The sequence below is a fragment of the Vipera berus genome (assembly GCF_964194415.1).
Source record: "Vipera berus genome assembly, chromosome: 3".
NCBI classification, from domain to species: Eukaryota; Metazoa; Chordata; class Lepidosauria; order Squamata; family Viperidae; genus Vipera; species Vipera berus.
The window spans coordinates 74,831,561-74,847,760 of record NC_138204.1 but is presented as its reverse complement, the minus strand read 5'-3'; the positions used below and the strand labels follow the sequence as shown (position 1 = coordinate 74,847,760).

The 16,200-nt window shown below is 40.9% G+C and overlaps 1 protein-coding gene across 1 annotated transcript in view; it reads right to left on the bottom strand.

Annotated features, from left to right (window-relative positions):
- The window catches only part of MSH4 (mutS homolog 4), a gene marked incomplete at its 5' end in the record, with an annotated part of 61,081 nt that extends 46,288 nt beyond the window's left edge, over nt 1–14,793 (bottom strand). Inside the window, 2 exons of the mRNA XM_081323566.1 lie at nt 11,098–11,262; nt 14,577–14,793. Coding sequence (XP_081179692.1) covers nt 11,098–11,262; nt 14,577–14,793 — 382 coding nt within the window. The remainder of the gene's footprint in view (nt 1–11,097; nt 11,263–14,576) is intronic.
- Between the last annotated feature and the right edge of the window lie 1,407 nt (nt 14,794–16,200).

The window sequence follows — 16,200 nt, the reverse complement described above, 5'->3', positions numbered from 1 at the left end:
GTGGAATCTGAACATCGAATATGTACAAATTATATCTGGAATAGCATAAGCATTTTAAAAAAATAATCACCTAATATTTTCAGGATTATGTATCCAAGAAGTTTCTAACATTTTGGTTCAGAAGAAAAACTGCCTGGAATCCCAGTATAAGATAGTTTATTTCAATTTCTTCTCCTCTCCTGCAGGTGCTACCAATTATAGTTATTTTATACCATAACTAACATCAGATTTCTAGCTTTCAATAAAAATAATTTTAAAATTCTAATGCAATTTTATACTGCCCTCTGCTGTCTGGATAAACAACTACATAAAAGAAGAGAAATACAACATTAATTATCAAAATCAAATGCCATGCAAACTATTAACATAACTAGGCTTTTGTAAATTATCTTCAAGATGATGAATATGTGCTTCCTTCAATGTCCAAAATAACAGGAAACGAGGGTTTTTTTTCCTTTTAAGATTTTATTTTTAAACGGGAATTTGTAAATTCCATGGGTTATTATTTAATGATTGCTTGTCTTAACACCATCCTTCTCCATGCTACTGACATTGCTATGTTGGCTAAACATAGTGGGAATTATAGTTCACACATCTGGAGGGCAAAAGTTAAGGAAGGCTGCTTTATTTAGCACAGTCAGTTTGGAAGCCTTTCTCTGTATTTTTCTCCATTTGAACTGGCAAGCTTATGTCAAGTGGTTATTTCAAATAGTAATTTGACAACTGACTGGACCACACTTCAATGCCTCCTAAAATCAAGGAAACTTCTGGAAAAAATAGAGAACTAAATTCTTCAATCCTAGTATAACAAGAAACTTCTGGGAAAAATAGAGAACTAAATTCTTCAATCCTAGTATAACAAGAACAGTTTGGACCAATTATTACAGCCCCTAATAGGTTATATAACAGTCTTCCTCACTCAATGAATTATAGTTCAGCATATTTGAGGGGCACCAGATTGTTCTCAACTTTATGGGAACACTGATATTTCAATTTCTTAACAAGCACATTCAGTTTAAGCTGGAATCTTCAATAGCACACTTTATATAGACTGAAATGGGCTCTTGGCAAAGAAAGCAAAATGACATCATCATACTGTGTAGTCTGACACCACAGAGTGGTGAACAAATATACAGAATGCAATCATAAACAATTCAGAGTTCAGCAGTAAACCAAATCCAATTGGTTTTCAAAAATTTTTTAAAATGCAAACTTGAGACTCAGCGTGCACCGAGTACAATAATAGTAAATAAAACATCATGTCAGTAAGCCAAGCCAGATCTTGATAAATTAGAAACAGCAACAGTAGTGGGTTCCCTTCTATGCAGGCATGGCAATGGTGTACAGTTCTCCTTCCTTTTCTTCTGCTTGTGTGGTTTGCTAGTCAGAGCATCCACACTGCATAGGAATGTTGTGCGGTCTCAGCAGTGCTTTTTTTCTAAAAGAAAAAGGTGCCGGAACTCACACATGTCATACAACCTGCCTTGCCTACCCTAAAAGGTTCCATCCAAAAAAGGTGCCGGAACTCCGTTCTAAGCATTCTATGAGAAAAAAAAGCCCTGGGTCTCGGATACATGACAACTTTGTACAAACCATATGGATCAGTTATCAGGAACCCAGCAGCTTTATCCTTGTTGTTTGCAAGTAGGGATCATGGGAATGGAGTTGCACAGGGTTACTCAAAACAACAACAACAACAACAACTTCTATGTTTCTTACTCTGCAAAAATAGTGACTATCTTCAGAAAGTCCTGTTTTCTGGCATGCTCAGAACTGAGAGGACCAATCAGCTTATTCTTATTCTTGTGGTATCTTGCCTTGCGTTGTTTTCTACAAGTTAAGTTTAAAGAATTACCTATCTGTGGTTGCCATTGTAACATGTATGGTGTTTTGGTGTTTTTTTTAAAAAAAACCAGACTTTCAGGGCAAACTTGAATAACATTTGATGACCGAATATGGTTTTCTATCCAAAGTCATTCTACTGTTTCCTTTATGATTTTTAAAGCAGTATCAAATGGCAGTAATGATCTGAATGAGAACAATTTCCATGGAAGTGTATCCAATGTCAGGACTGTATTTCTTAAGAGTTCTCCAGATATACAAGATAGTGACCTCAGTTGCTCATACCATGATTGATGACAATAGAGTATAACATTCAGAAACCATTTTATTCAAGCAGGTAAGGCTATGCCCACTGAAGTACAGTATATGTTCTCTGCAGTTGTTGATATTTGATCCTCACAAAAGACCTCTTCTTCACCCATGAATCTTGACATTTCTGAGACTGGGCCATTGCCAAAGCACAATCCTGCACTGTACAGTATTGATCTCGGGCATCTTGCAATTTATTGCAAAACTTTGTAGCTTTGCTTAGGTCAGTTGGTGGTCAGGTTAAGATTTTGAATAGGATTGTAATATAAAAGTTTGGAACCTGTTTTGTGTTTTACATTTCTCTTTTGCGGTACTCAAAAAGAGTTTGATCCAAAATACAAACTGGAATTACTCCATTTACATTTCATAGATCTTGATTTATTAACCAATTTCTCTTTCCCATGAGAACGAAGATCCTTGTTAGGATCTGAGGCAGAAATGAATGGCTACAAGAGCTTTCAGAGGAATGCTGACTGTCTTGTTAATAATACTGCCTTCAGCATAATTTTCTACTATGGTATCGTATTACAGAGGAGCACAGAGATAACCTTGAATGAGACATGCAGGCGCAGTTTAGGAAAAACTGAACAGAACTCAGTCTTGTGAAAGGAGCTGTGAAGAGGAAGAAAACAAAAAAAATCCTAGATAGTTTTATTTGCTACAAACAGGGGACTGAAAGAAATACTGACAGGTATTCAACATCCTTTTATTAAACCTAACACTAAAGAAGCATTCCTACAATCCTCGGGATGCCTGTTTCCTGATCTGACTACCACAAAGAGTTAACACACCAGGGCTCGGATGGATAACTTCTAGTGAGCCCCACTGACTGATTCACCCCCTTTGTCTAGGAATGACAGATAGCTGCATCACAACAGCAATTCCCATCACCTGGTGCGCTCACACAGAGAGGGCCTCCTCAGGGTGCCGTCGGCCAGACAATGTCGGCTGGCGACCCCCAGGGGGAGGGCCTTCTCTGTGGGAGCGCCTGCCCTGTGGAATCAACTTCCCCTTGAGCTCCGGATGGCCCCAGACCTCCGGTCCTTTCGTCGCGGCCTTAAAACATTTCTTTTCCATCAGGCTGACCTGGACTGACAATAGGGATTTTTAAAAATGTTTTTAATATTTTATCATTGGGGCTTTAGTTTAATTTTTTTTAACATTTGTATTATTGTCTTTTATTGTTGTTAGCCACCCTGAGTCCTTCGGGAGATAGGGCGGCATATAAGTCCCATAAATAAATAAATAAATAAATAAATAAATAAATAAATAAATAAATAAATAAATAAATAAATAAATAAATTCATATGTTTCCCTTCCTATAATAGAAGGAATATTGCAACCATGCCACCACAATAGAATTACTATACATGGGAGAATTAATTAATTAATTAATTAAATAAATAAATAAATAAATAAATAAATAAATAAATAAATAAATAAATTCATATGTTTCCCTTCCTATAATAGAAGGAATATTGCAACCATGCCACCACAATAGAATTACTATACATGGGAGAATTAAAAGCCTTGCTTTACGTTTCTCAAGAGGCTTTTAGTGGCTGAGAGCAAGAACAGACGTCGAGGACTATGTTTCATCCTGCCCTGCCTGTCACTGAGCAAAACACAGCAAACTGACTGTGTTTATTCTTTCCACGGACTTTTCATTGGCTGAGAGTGACAACACTTTTTTTTTCCCTAAACCACTATCAGACATTCAAATTAATGTCATCTTTGGATCGTCTGACCTAGAAAACATAGTCAGATAGAGCGAATAAATTACTTGACCAGTACTTAAGATGGTATGTCTCTTAAAATAGGACAACTGAACTTAACTTCTTGTCTCTTGCAGAATTCACCTACAAGAAGTTAGTACAGGAGCATACATTATGTACTTTAAAAATTATTCTTAGTTCCTAGAATATAGCATCAGTCACTAAACGGCAGAAATATGTAGTTTTTGCAGTTATGCTAGATTTTTTACTTTAAAGACTAGCTTACAGTCCATTCATATTTGCAGCTCGATCACAGGCTTGTCCTTACCATTTTGACTTGTTCAGTCCATTACTTTCAATGATGCTTAAAATGTTATGCATTAAACCTATTCTACCATTGAATGATCTTCTACTCTGAAAAAGCCCTGAAAGAATTCTTGTAATTTTGTGCTCAGACATAAATCTATACCGAACCATTCGGCTAAGCTGATGTTTCTTATCAATATCTTGGATTAGATTTATAATTACAGAGAGAAATTGAGTTTCCTGTGTATCTTTTATAATTTGATGCTTGACAGAGTTAGAACAAATGTGAACTTGGTAGGTTGGACTCAGGCATTTACTTCATTGGTCTGTCTTCCATATTGAGATGGTATAAATCCTCCTGCTTGAGCAGAGGGCTGGACTAGAAGACCTCCAAGGTCCCTTCCAGCTCTATTCTATTCTATTCTATTCTATTCTATTCTATTCTATTCTATTCTATTCTATTCTATTCTATTCTATTCTATTCTATTCTATTCTATTCTATTCTCTTAATCCTAATCCTAATCCTAATCCTATCCTATTCTACAACCTGTTCAGCATAAGATCATATTTTGATATTAGACAGAGAATGACAACCATTATCTAAACACAAACAATACTCTCTGCAACTTCAGAGAGGTCAAGTTAGAGGGAGCCATGGTCAATGTTACATTGATCATTCTACAAGCCCTTGATCCAAAAGCTTGGCTTTCTTTGTAAAGCCATTTCTAGTTTCCATGTCAATGGGGTCTATGAGTACCATTGCTCAAGAATCATGCAGCATTGGTAGTGGGTATTGGAGTCTTCATGAATCATAATTTCATTTTTTTAAGCAAGGTTAATTGTAAGCATTGATCCCAAATAATTCTGCTGAAGGAATAGAGCCCCCGACCTTCGCTCCTTCCGGCGCGATCTAAAAACGTATTTATTTGAGCAATCTGACCTGGTTTGATGGGTTAGGGTAGGGGTTTTAATATGTTTTTAATTATTGTTTTAAATTTGGGCATTATATTTAATCGTTTTTAACTTTTGTATTCTGTTTTTATATTTATTGCCCTGTACACCGCCCTGAGTCCTTCGGGAGAAGGGCGGTATAAAAATATAATAAATAAAAATAAATAAATAAATAAATACTTTTGACATAGATTTAAGGTGGGAGAATAAAAAAAGTATTCTCCTTGGATCTGCACATCAGGTTTACAGATGGCTGTACAGTAAGTTTCTTAAATGTTTGTATTATTACAGACCTTTGGAAATGGTCCTTTTAAATAATGAAAAATTTACCAGGACTCGAGGATTCATTAAAGTGAGTTCTGCATGCAGGCACTGCCTAACAGGCCATCTCAGGAAGAAAAAGGTTGCCAGATGTTGTTTTGGTCTCTTCACATAGACTGTGCACTCAGTGGTTCCTTGTGACTCAAGGGGACCCTTGCTTTGTACAAAAATCTTGAGATGTTGAAATAACACCTTATGCTTTATTTTGTTTATGACCATTATAATTACATATTATATGCATGCTTCTTCTTAGATTTTCTACACTCTCCTCAGTCTTTGAAATACCAAAGTAAACTTGGGGAGTTTTGCTGTTTTTATTTTATGTAGTTTTTCTCAACTCTCCTTCTAAACTCCACTGAAAAAATGCTAGCTGGACAATGCCAACTGGCAATGTCATTTTAAATTTTCCCTATTTCCTCCCTTTTGCCCTTTTATGTTGATTAAACTATTTTCATTTAATAAAATGGGGGTTCTTTGAACCTCAGAAGCTTGAAGGTGTTTCAAATATTAGCCATAATCTAGAATTCATGGCCTAGCTAATCATGTCTTATTCAGTAAGCCATAGGGCAGTAATGGCTTAATGCGATGTAGGAACTCAGCCATTGTTTTTAACTGACCTTTTTGGTATTTGTGTATTATAAAAATGACCACAAACATGTGTGTGTGTGTGTGTGTGTGTGTGTGTAGTTTAGCTGAAAAAAGCCACTTTTTGCCTACAGAAGCATTTTTATTCCCATGCCAATAGAAGAGTCTTCTGGCTCTGGCTTTCTTACTGGATTTATACAACAGCAACCTACTCCTTCCTTCTGTTACCATAATTGGTGTCTCAAAGAAGCCATGTTCACTTTTAAGACATTCCTATCCAGTTACTGCTCCCCTGCAAATGATATAATACTGCCTCCGCCCCGCCCCCGCCCCCAAACCTGGAGCTAATATAAGAGATTTGTACCCCATGAGTTTATCCAATTCCCTTTTAAAGCCATCAAAGTCAGTAACTGTCACCACTTTATTTTCACAAATGCACATGGGTGAAGAAGTACTTTCAATTAACTGTTCTAAATCTCCTTCCATTTGGCACTTTGAAAAGAGAGATCTACGAATAATGCATGATTTTATACAACTGCCCCCATCGGGTCATGGTTGGTTTTTTTTTTCTTTCAGAATAAAAGCATACCAAGCTTTCTAGTTTTTACTCACAGGACAGCTCAAGCCCCATGGCAATTTTAGCAACTATCTCCTACACTTTTCTTATCTTTAAAATATTGTTTTGCAGATGTGGCAAACGGAACTATACATAGCATTCTAGATACAGATCTACATTATAGTGTTGTTTGCTTTTATTTTCAACTCTCTTCCTATCATCCGTACCGTGGAATTTAACTTTAAAACTATGGAGCTATCCACTATGAATCCCAGATCTCTTTTCTGGTTTGCCATAGTTATTTCAAACCTAAATCAGCATGTATGCAAAGTTACTTTTTTTTTCTCCTCTTAAAGGTGCTGGTACTTACCTTTAAAGCCCTACATGGCTTAGGCCCGGGATATTTGCAGGACCGTCTGCTGCCGGGGACGACTTCCCATCGCCCAGTGCGCTCACACAGAGTGGGCCTCCTCAGGGTGCCGTCAGCCAGACAATGTCGGCTGGCGACCCCCAGGGCGAGGGCCTTCTCTGTGGGAGCACCAGCCCTTTGGAACCAACTCCCCCTTGAGCTTCGGATGGCCCCGGACCTCCGGTCCTTTCGCCGCGACCTCAAAACTTTCCTCTTCCATCAGGCTGACCTGGATTGACGATGGGTTTTTAAATATGTTTTAATTTTTAAATGTGTAGTTAATTTATTTTGGGGCTGTTATTTAATTCTTTTTTAATTTTTGTATTGTTGTTTTTTATTGTTGTTAGTCGCCCTGAGTCCTTCGGGAGATAGGGCAGCATATAAGTCCCAAAAATAAATAAATAAAATATTTTGAACAGGTAGTCCTCAACCTATGACCACAACTTTTATTGGACCCGTGCCCTTCCTGGCTGGTCTATGCAGCCCGGGAGAGGACACGCAGCTGGTTCCAGGCAGTTATATCGGCTTCTCTGAGTGAGGGTAGCTTCCCCGCCGTCTTGAAAGAGGCGGTGGTGAGGCCTCTCCTCAAGAAGCCTGCCTTGGACCCAGCTGTATTAAACAACTTTCGTCCTGTCTCCAACCTTCGCTTTCTTGCGAAGGTTGTTGAGAGTGTGGTGGCGCATCAGCTCCCTCTGGTCCTGGATGAAGCGGATTATCTAGACCCGTACCAATCGGGTTTCAGGCCCGGGCACAGCACGGAGACGGCATTGGTCGCGCTGGTGAATGATCTCTGGAGGGCTCGGGACAGGGGATATTCCTCTGTTCTAGTCCTATTAGACCTCTCGGCGGCTTTCGATACCATCGACCATGGTATCTTGCTGCGGCGTCTCAGGGGACTGGGAGTGGGAGGCACAGTTTTACAGTGGTTCTCCTATCTCCAGGGACGTTCGCAGTCGGTGTTGGCAGGAGGGCAGAGGTCGACCGCGAGGTCTCTCATTTGTGGAGTTCCTCAGGGGTCGGTCTTCTCGCCTCTCCTGTTCAACATCTACATGAAACCGCTGGGTGAAATCATTCGTGGCTTTGGAGTTGGGTATCATCAGTATGCTGATGATACCCAACTTTTCCTTTCGACCCCAAACCACCCCAGTGATGCCCTCAACGTGATGTCCCGGTGCCTGGAGGCGGTTCGGGTCTGGATGGGGAGGAACAGACTTCAACTCAACCCCGACAAGACTGAGTGGCTTTGCATACCTTCATCCCGGGTTTATTCGGATATTCCACCTCTGGTTATGGGGGGTGAACTATTACCCCCCGTAGATAGGGCTCGCAACTTGGGAGTCCTCCTAGATTCACGGCTCACCTTGGAAGACCATGTAGGAGCTGTGACTAGGGGGGCCTTCGCCCAGGTTCGCCTGGTGCGCCAGTTGCGGCCCTATCTTAGCCGGGATGATTTGTGCACGGTCACTCATGCGCTCGTGTCCTCTCGTCTGGACTACTGCAACGCTCTCTACATGGGGCTGCCCTTGAGGACCACCCGGAAGCTCCAACTGGTACAGAATGCAGCCGCGAGAGTTGTATTGGGAGTCTCCCGATACTCCCACGTTACACCGCTGCTCCGTGAGCTGCATTGGTTGCCAGTTGTCTTCCGGGTGAGATTCAAGGTGCTAGTAACGGTGTTCAAAGCCCTCCATGGCATGGGGCCGGAGTACCTTAGGGAACATCTGCTGCCGGCATCAAGCTCCCTGCGTCCTGTGCGTTCCCACAGAGAGGGCCTCCTCAGGGTGCCACCGGTCAGAGAATGTCGATTGGTGGCCCCCAGGGGGAGATCCTTCTCTGTGGGCGCTCCGGAGCTGTGGAATCAGCTACCGGTAGAGCTCCGGATGGCGCCCGATCTTCGCTCCTTTCGTCGCGATCTCAAGACGTTTCTGTTTGTACAAGCCGGCCTAGCCTAATGGGGATTGGTGGGGTTTTCTATTGTCTTATTTTTAACTTGGTGTTTTAGAATTCTATGTCAACTGTTTTAACATGGGCAATTATTTAATCTCTTTTTAACGTTTGTATTCAGTATTTTATTCTGCCCTGTAAACCGCCCTGAGTCCTCAGGGAGAAGGGCGGTATATAAATATTATTAAATTAAATTAAAATTAAACTGAGCCCCAAATTTCCATCGCTAAACAAGATAGTTGTTAAGTGAGTTTTTGTCCATTTTATGACTTTTCTTGCCACAGTTGTTCAGTGAATCACTACAGGTGTTAAGTTGGTAACATGGTTGTTAAGTGAATCTAGCGTCCCAATTGACTTTGCTTGTCAGAAGGTGTTGTGGCCTGTCGGCCTCCAAAGGACTCAGAGACCAATTCAAATGAGGAAGCACAGGAATGGGCGCCGGGGCCATCTGAAAGCTCCAACAAAGGAATGGAGCTGTCAAAGCCAGGGACAGAGGCAGAGCTTGGGCCATCCACCAGCCCTCAGATGGAAAGGTTGAGACCTCCATGCCTTCAGGCAAGTGAGTCAGGAGAGGAGGATCACATGGGGCCAGTAATTGATGCGCAGGCGCGGTAGAAGCTGAGAAGAACAGCGAGAGGCTATGGGGCGGTCTTCGGGGTGGAAGAGTCACCGCTGCTAAGGTAGCCCCACTCTCAGTTGTGCATAAAAGGCAGGGGCGGAGACGAATAGGCATGGCAGTCAACTATTCGTCTTCCTGCTGGTCAGCCACTTGTGTTTGGAACTCCTGACACTTCTCCTTGGAATTTTGCCAGGTTTTTTTCCCGCGGATCCTGTGGCGCTGGAAGTCGGAGCGCCTTCTGAGCATGGGCGTGTCTTATGTTAAACAGCCGGCTTGCTTGAAGGACTTTTGGCTGCAAGCGTGGCAAAACTGAGAGTAACTCTGGGTATTGGGAGACCCCTACAAGTGAAAAGGGAGCGAGCTCCGTTGTTTGGAGGCTGTGTGAAACTGCTGGCATTCCTGAAATAAAAGGAACGTTAGAGGCTATTTGGCATGTCTGTTGTGTTTGGGGAGCCGGGTCAGAACAGAAAGTCACAAAAGGGGATGACATGACTCCCAGATACTGCAACCATCATAAATATATGCCAGTTGCCAAGCATCCAAATTTTGATCACAGGACCATGGAGATGCTGCAGTGGTCGTAAGTGTTAAACGCGGTCATAAGTCACTTTTTTCAGTGCTACTGTAGCTTCAAATGATCACTAAATGAATGGGTGTAAGTCGAGGACCTCGCGTACTTAAATTGCTCTATGTTAGCAATTTGATTGACCATTTAGGTTTAGGTTTAGGTTTATTCAATTTCTATACCGCCCTTCTCCCGAAGGACTCAGGGCGGTTAACAGGGCATGTATAAATAACAGTACAAAAATTAAAAAGAAATTAAACCAATGCCCAATTAAAATACAATGACAATAAAATAGTAAAAAACCCATTAAAAAACCCTAATATTCCCCATCAGGCCAGACCAGCTAATTCAAATAAGTGGGTCTTCAGCCCGCGGCGGAAGAAGCGAAGGTCCGATGCCATCCGGAGCTCAACCGGCAGTTGGTTCCATAATGCCGGAGCACCCACAGAGAAGGCCCTCCCCCTGGGGGCCACCAGTCGACATTCCCTGACCGGAGGCACCCTGAGGAGGCCCTCTCTGTGGGCACGCACAGGGCGGAGGGGAGTTGACGCCGGCAGCAGGTGGTCCTCGAGGTATCCCGGACCCATGCCATGTAAGGACTTAAAGATCATAACCAAAACCTTGAACCTCACCCGGAAGACAACTGGTAACCAATGTAGCTCGCGGAGCAAAGGTGTAACATGGGAGTACCGGGAAACTCCCAAGACAACTCTCGCGGCCGCATTCTGTACCAGTTGGAGCCTCCGAGTGGTCTTCAAGGGAAGCCCCATGTAGAGAGCATTGCAGTAGTCCAGGCAAGAGGTCACAAGCAGTTTAAAAATTTTAAAAAGATTGTAAAGATCTTTACAATCACTTTGTAACATACAAGTAAGTTAACTGAAATTAATTTCAATCGAGATTCAATCAATGAACTCCAAGTAGTTTTCTATTTAGTACAAATATTTCTTTTGAAATGAAGTAAGCCAACTTCTTTACCTGAATATCCCATGAAAGGAGTCCAGTTTCTACATCCTGGTCGGTTGGATGAGAGAGGTGTTTTCCGAATTCTAGAAATCTTTAGATCTTTGGTGGAAGAAGGGCTTGTCAGATTTACTGTGCTAATGTTTTCTGCATAAGAACTCTTGTCTCCAAAATATGAATCTGATAAATAGAAAAAAAAGTTCTTTGAAAGTAATTAATATAAAGTGATTGCAATTTTTTATTTGTAAGGCAAATACTATTTAGAATAGAAATACTATTTAGTAATAAAAATTTCAATTCTTTTAAAGAAGATTTTGGAAATTCTGTGCCTGTGAGTACCATAGTATTCCCACCCTTAGATGCTCTGGGATAGCCAACATTAAAATATATCTTAAATATAGTAAAAAAATGAAAATCATCTACCTCTCATGAAAGCTCTAAACTAGGGGTCCCCAACCTGTGGGCCATGGCTTGGTAGTGGGCTGTGCCCTACTGGCCACTGGGCCGCACGACAGGCTGGCCATTGCGCATGCACTTGTGTTAGTGCCGTGGCCGTGGGCCCCAAAAATAGGATGCTGTGCCACAGGGCACAAAAATGGGCTACTGCTGTGCCTCAGGGCGCAAAAATGGGCCGCCGTCATGCTTCAAGGTGTAAAAACAGCCACCGCCATGGCACGGGGTGCAGAAACAAGGTGCTGTGCCACACAAGAATGGGGCAGGGCTAGCGAGTATCACATGAGCACTAGTCCTGCCCCCTTTGTGGTGCGAGCACGTGCACCTGTAAAATGCTTTTCCCTCCCTTTTCCTCCAGTCTGCCAACCATCAAAGGTTGGTGATCTCTGCTCTAAACTTTTCAAGGTAATTTTTTCCCTATATTTTTAAAAATTGGGGGCACTTATGATACTGCAGAAAACTAGCTAATGACATTTTCAGATTACTGACATTCACATTGGAGATGAAATGGAGCCAATCCATTAATCAATTTCTAAGTATTCCTTGTCAATGTTACCAAGTATAGAAGTCTATTTCCTAAATTACTAGGTTCTGCTCACCTCAAAAATGATCTCCTTTTTTATTACACAGCAGAACAGATATATAAAATTCTTAGGTTCATTAAATAAAGAAAACATGGTTTCACTGAACAAATAGAACAAGTTAATAACTTAATCGCATTATTTTCAATGGATCTAAAGTATAACTAAGTTAACCTGAATGCTACCAAATTTAGCCTGAAATCTTAGAAAGCAAAGCTACAAATAGTGACTTCTCTACTAGCTACAAATAGTAATGCCTCTCCATAATACATTTAAGATCCATTTTATATTTTTCAATAAAATTGCAGAAAATATGTACTTTTCTTTGTTTTGTAGGATAATTCTATGCATGCTTATTTAGAAGTTGTGTACCATTCGTTTACATTAAGGCTTACATTAAGATTAAGACTAGATATGACATTTGTGTGAGAGAAAAAATTTCCATTAGTCATAAAAATTTTATGCTAGTAGAATATCATCGGTTATAATCCTATTGATTGGAGCCAGATTTAGAATAGATCCAGTAAAAACAAATAAACAAACAGATAACCTAATTTAAATTGCAGTAATCAATATTCAGAAATTTATGTAACTTTACCTTAACATCACATACAAACTATGCCACTTATAAAAATACATGCTTTGAATGAGTCAATAATTGTAATTTAATATCACTGAGCAGAATCTTCTTGCTCGCTAACTGCTTAATCATTTTCAAGTTTGTTAGAAAGAAACCAAGCCCTTTTAGAGTTTTAATGTCCTAGTTTAGACATTCCTTTGAATTCCACCTTTTATTTTCTACCTATCAGATCCTCAATTAGTCATTCATTTAAAGTGTGTGCATATTTATAAATATAGCCTCAAATTATTAGATATTTAATACGGCTTAGTTTATTTCAGAATTTTAACACCACCAAATAGTGTTGCAAATTGTCCAACACAGTAATTATATATTTTATCCATGTTTGAAAAAAATGTGTTCTTTCCCTCATTTAGGGCATATGTTATCTTAATATATATGCCGTGTATCTTTATTTATTCATAATTAAAAAAAATACAAAAAGCTAATTTTGGAATAATTTTGCCAAGATAAAATTCCTCATTCCAGTATTCAGCTCTCAAGGATTAACAAGTCAGATGTGTGATCAGATCAATACAGAGAGCCAGCAGTGTGTTTAAAACATGGGATTGCCATAAAGGAGAAACAAGCCCTCTCCTCAGCCATAAAATGTCACTAAGTGATTCCAGGACACCTCCTAAGCCTGTTCTTGCAGAGAAAAGAGGGGTAGCTTATGAACTGTAATGTAATAAAATGCTTAATAACTAGAGGAGTCAGAAGAAGCCTAAAATCCCACTGGATGACTTTTGGCCAGTTGCTCTCTCAGCCAACGAATTGTGGATGTTGTGGAGAAAATAGGAAGGAGAGAGGGAGGAATATTTTGTGCCAATGGAGAATATTTGTAGCTCAGGGTTGAAATGAGGGGTCCTTGGTGCTCTCTGAGCTTGCTTGTTTTCATGCAGGTCACCACGATGTAAAAAAGATGTTGAGACTCTAGAAAGGGTAGAGAAGAGCAACAAAGATGATTGGTGGACTGGAGGCTAAAACATATAGGGAACGGTTGCTGGAATTGGGTATGTGTAGTTTAACGAAGAGAAGGGTGAGGGGTGACATGATAGCAGTGTTCCAATATCTCAGGGGCTGCCACAAAGAAGAGGGAGTCAAGCTATTCTCCAAAGCACCTGAAGGCAGAACAAGAAGCAACAGATGGAAACTAGTCAAGGAGAGAAGCAACCTAGAACTAAGGAGAAACTTCCTGACAGTTAGAACAAGTAACCAGTGGAACAACCTGCCTCCAGAAGTGGTGAATGCTCCAACACTGGAAGTTTTTAAGAAGAGACTGGACAGCCATTTGCCTGAAATGGTATAGGGTTTCCTGCCTGAGCAAGGGGTTAAACTAGATGACCTCCAAGGTCCCTTCCAACTTATTATTATTATTAATTATTATTATTATTATTATTATTATTATTATTATTATTATTATATTGTTGTTGTTATTGTTGATATTGTTATTATTGTTGCTATTATTGTTGCTGTTGCTGTTGCTGTTGTTGTTGTTGTTGTTGTTGTTATTATTATTATTATTATTATTATTATTATTATTATTATTATTATTATTATTATTGTTTCATTACCCTAAGTAGGTAATATCACCAGTTACTTATATAGTAATAAAGGTGGGACAGAAGCCTAATCAACAAACAATTGAATCTTTACAGCTTTACCCATTCAAGAACTGGAAAAAGAAATGGTTACAAAGTGATCTAAACTTTGAGAAGACAGCCATGTTAAGTTGCTGCTAATGCTTCCTTGTGAGAGAAGCCTTGAAATTGTGAGTTGGGGATTGAGGTTTTCCCGCTGTTCAGAGGCTGGGATCGGACCTTCTGCGAGCCATGCCCCACCTTCCAACCCTCTCCGAGGGAAAGCCACGGCGCCATTGGGGCCCCAGACGGCCGTTTTCCCCCGCTGAGGGTGAGAAGACTCATCGGTCAAGCCCGCGCCTCCGCCGCTCCCCGGCGTCTCTTGCAGACCAAACTGGTAACGGGGCTGGCGCTCGGGGCGAGGAGACGACGAGCAGCGGCCCGAATAAGAGGTGGAAGCGGCCGACGCCTCCTCCATGATCCACTTGATTCAGGGATCGCCTCTAGGAAGCCCGGCCCGAGGAAGGCTTAAAGACACCCTCCGCCCGCCGTTCGCTCCTGAGGCGATTCAAAAGTCAGCCCGCGCCTCGACTGCCGAGAGCGGACTGTGCTATTTCAAGCTGCAAAGAGGGGTGCTTCAATTTAATGGATTTCGCGAAGTGACAAATTCTCATCGGAGCTTCCTCCACCTTGGGGGGGGGGGGAGGAACTTTCTTTACACAGGTGAACATTAGAAAGTGTGGTTTTAAGTATGGCACCCCTAAACGTTTTCAACCATATCTCGAAAATGTACAACCCAGCAGAAAAAGCACCCTTAACTGTGGAGGCTTTCAGCAGGTCCACTCTCTTTTCTGAGAAATCTTTTCTCCAAACGAAATGTAACGTTATCGTCGCTTTCAGATGATCGGAATGGCAACTCCGCACAGCTTACGGGCTTTAAGAAACCCTAGCTCAGAGTTGTACTTTTTAAAGGTACTTTTTTTTCTTAAAGGAAACTTCCTAGGCCAGGGGTAGGCAACCTCGGCTCTTTTATGACTCATGGACTTCAACTCCCAGAATTCCTGAGTCAGCATAGCTGACTCAGGAATTCTGGGAGTTGAAGTCCATGAGTCATAAAAGAGCCGAGGTTGCCTACCCCTGGCGTAGGCAGTAACACTGGTTACCTTTATAGCAAGGGTGCGATTTAGAACTAAGGGAAATCACAGGCATAATTTTATGTGGTTTTGTCCAGAATAAGAGCCTTCCTCTCAGATTCATCAGTAGCCTGCTTGCATTATTGGAGACGAAGATTGCATATCCTTAGTTCAGCCATTTTTTGATGAAGTAAAACCAAAAATGCAATATTAATCAAGGCCTATCGGAAAAACTGGACTTGATTAAGCCTGAACTGAATGTTTGGTTTACAAATGAGTAAGTGATGGGAGAGCGCCTGTCACGGAATCCTGCAATTTGGAGTTCTGGCTTAAACCAGATTGTTTTAATGCTGTTTTGAAGAGCTACATATTGCATCTTGAGCTTTACTTTGTATTCAGTCAAACTACCAAGACACTGCATTTTTATTTGGCAATCTAAATACTGATCTTTATGCAATAGTGTAACATTTCCTTGCATATATCCTTTTCTGGCACTTATAGGGGAAATACAATATTCAAACTCCAATTCCTAATTCTTGCTTGCAACTTCAGCCTAATCTGAGGACCCAGATTGTTGGGGGCAATAAGCTGACTTTGTAATGCCGCTTGGGGGGGGGCGAAAGCCCTAATAAGCAGGCATATACATAGAATGAAGGCTATTGCTAAGCTATTGCTGTGCTTAAATTGTAAGCCGCCCTGAGTATTCGGAGAAGGGCGGGATATAAATGGGATTAAAATAAAAAAAATAAAAA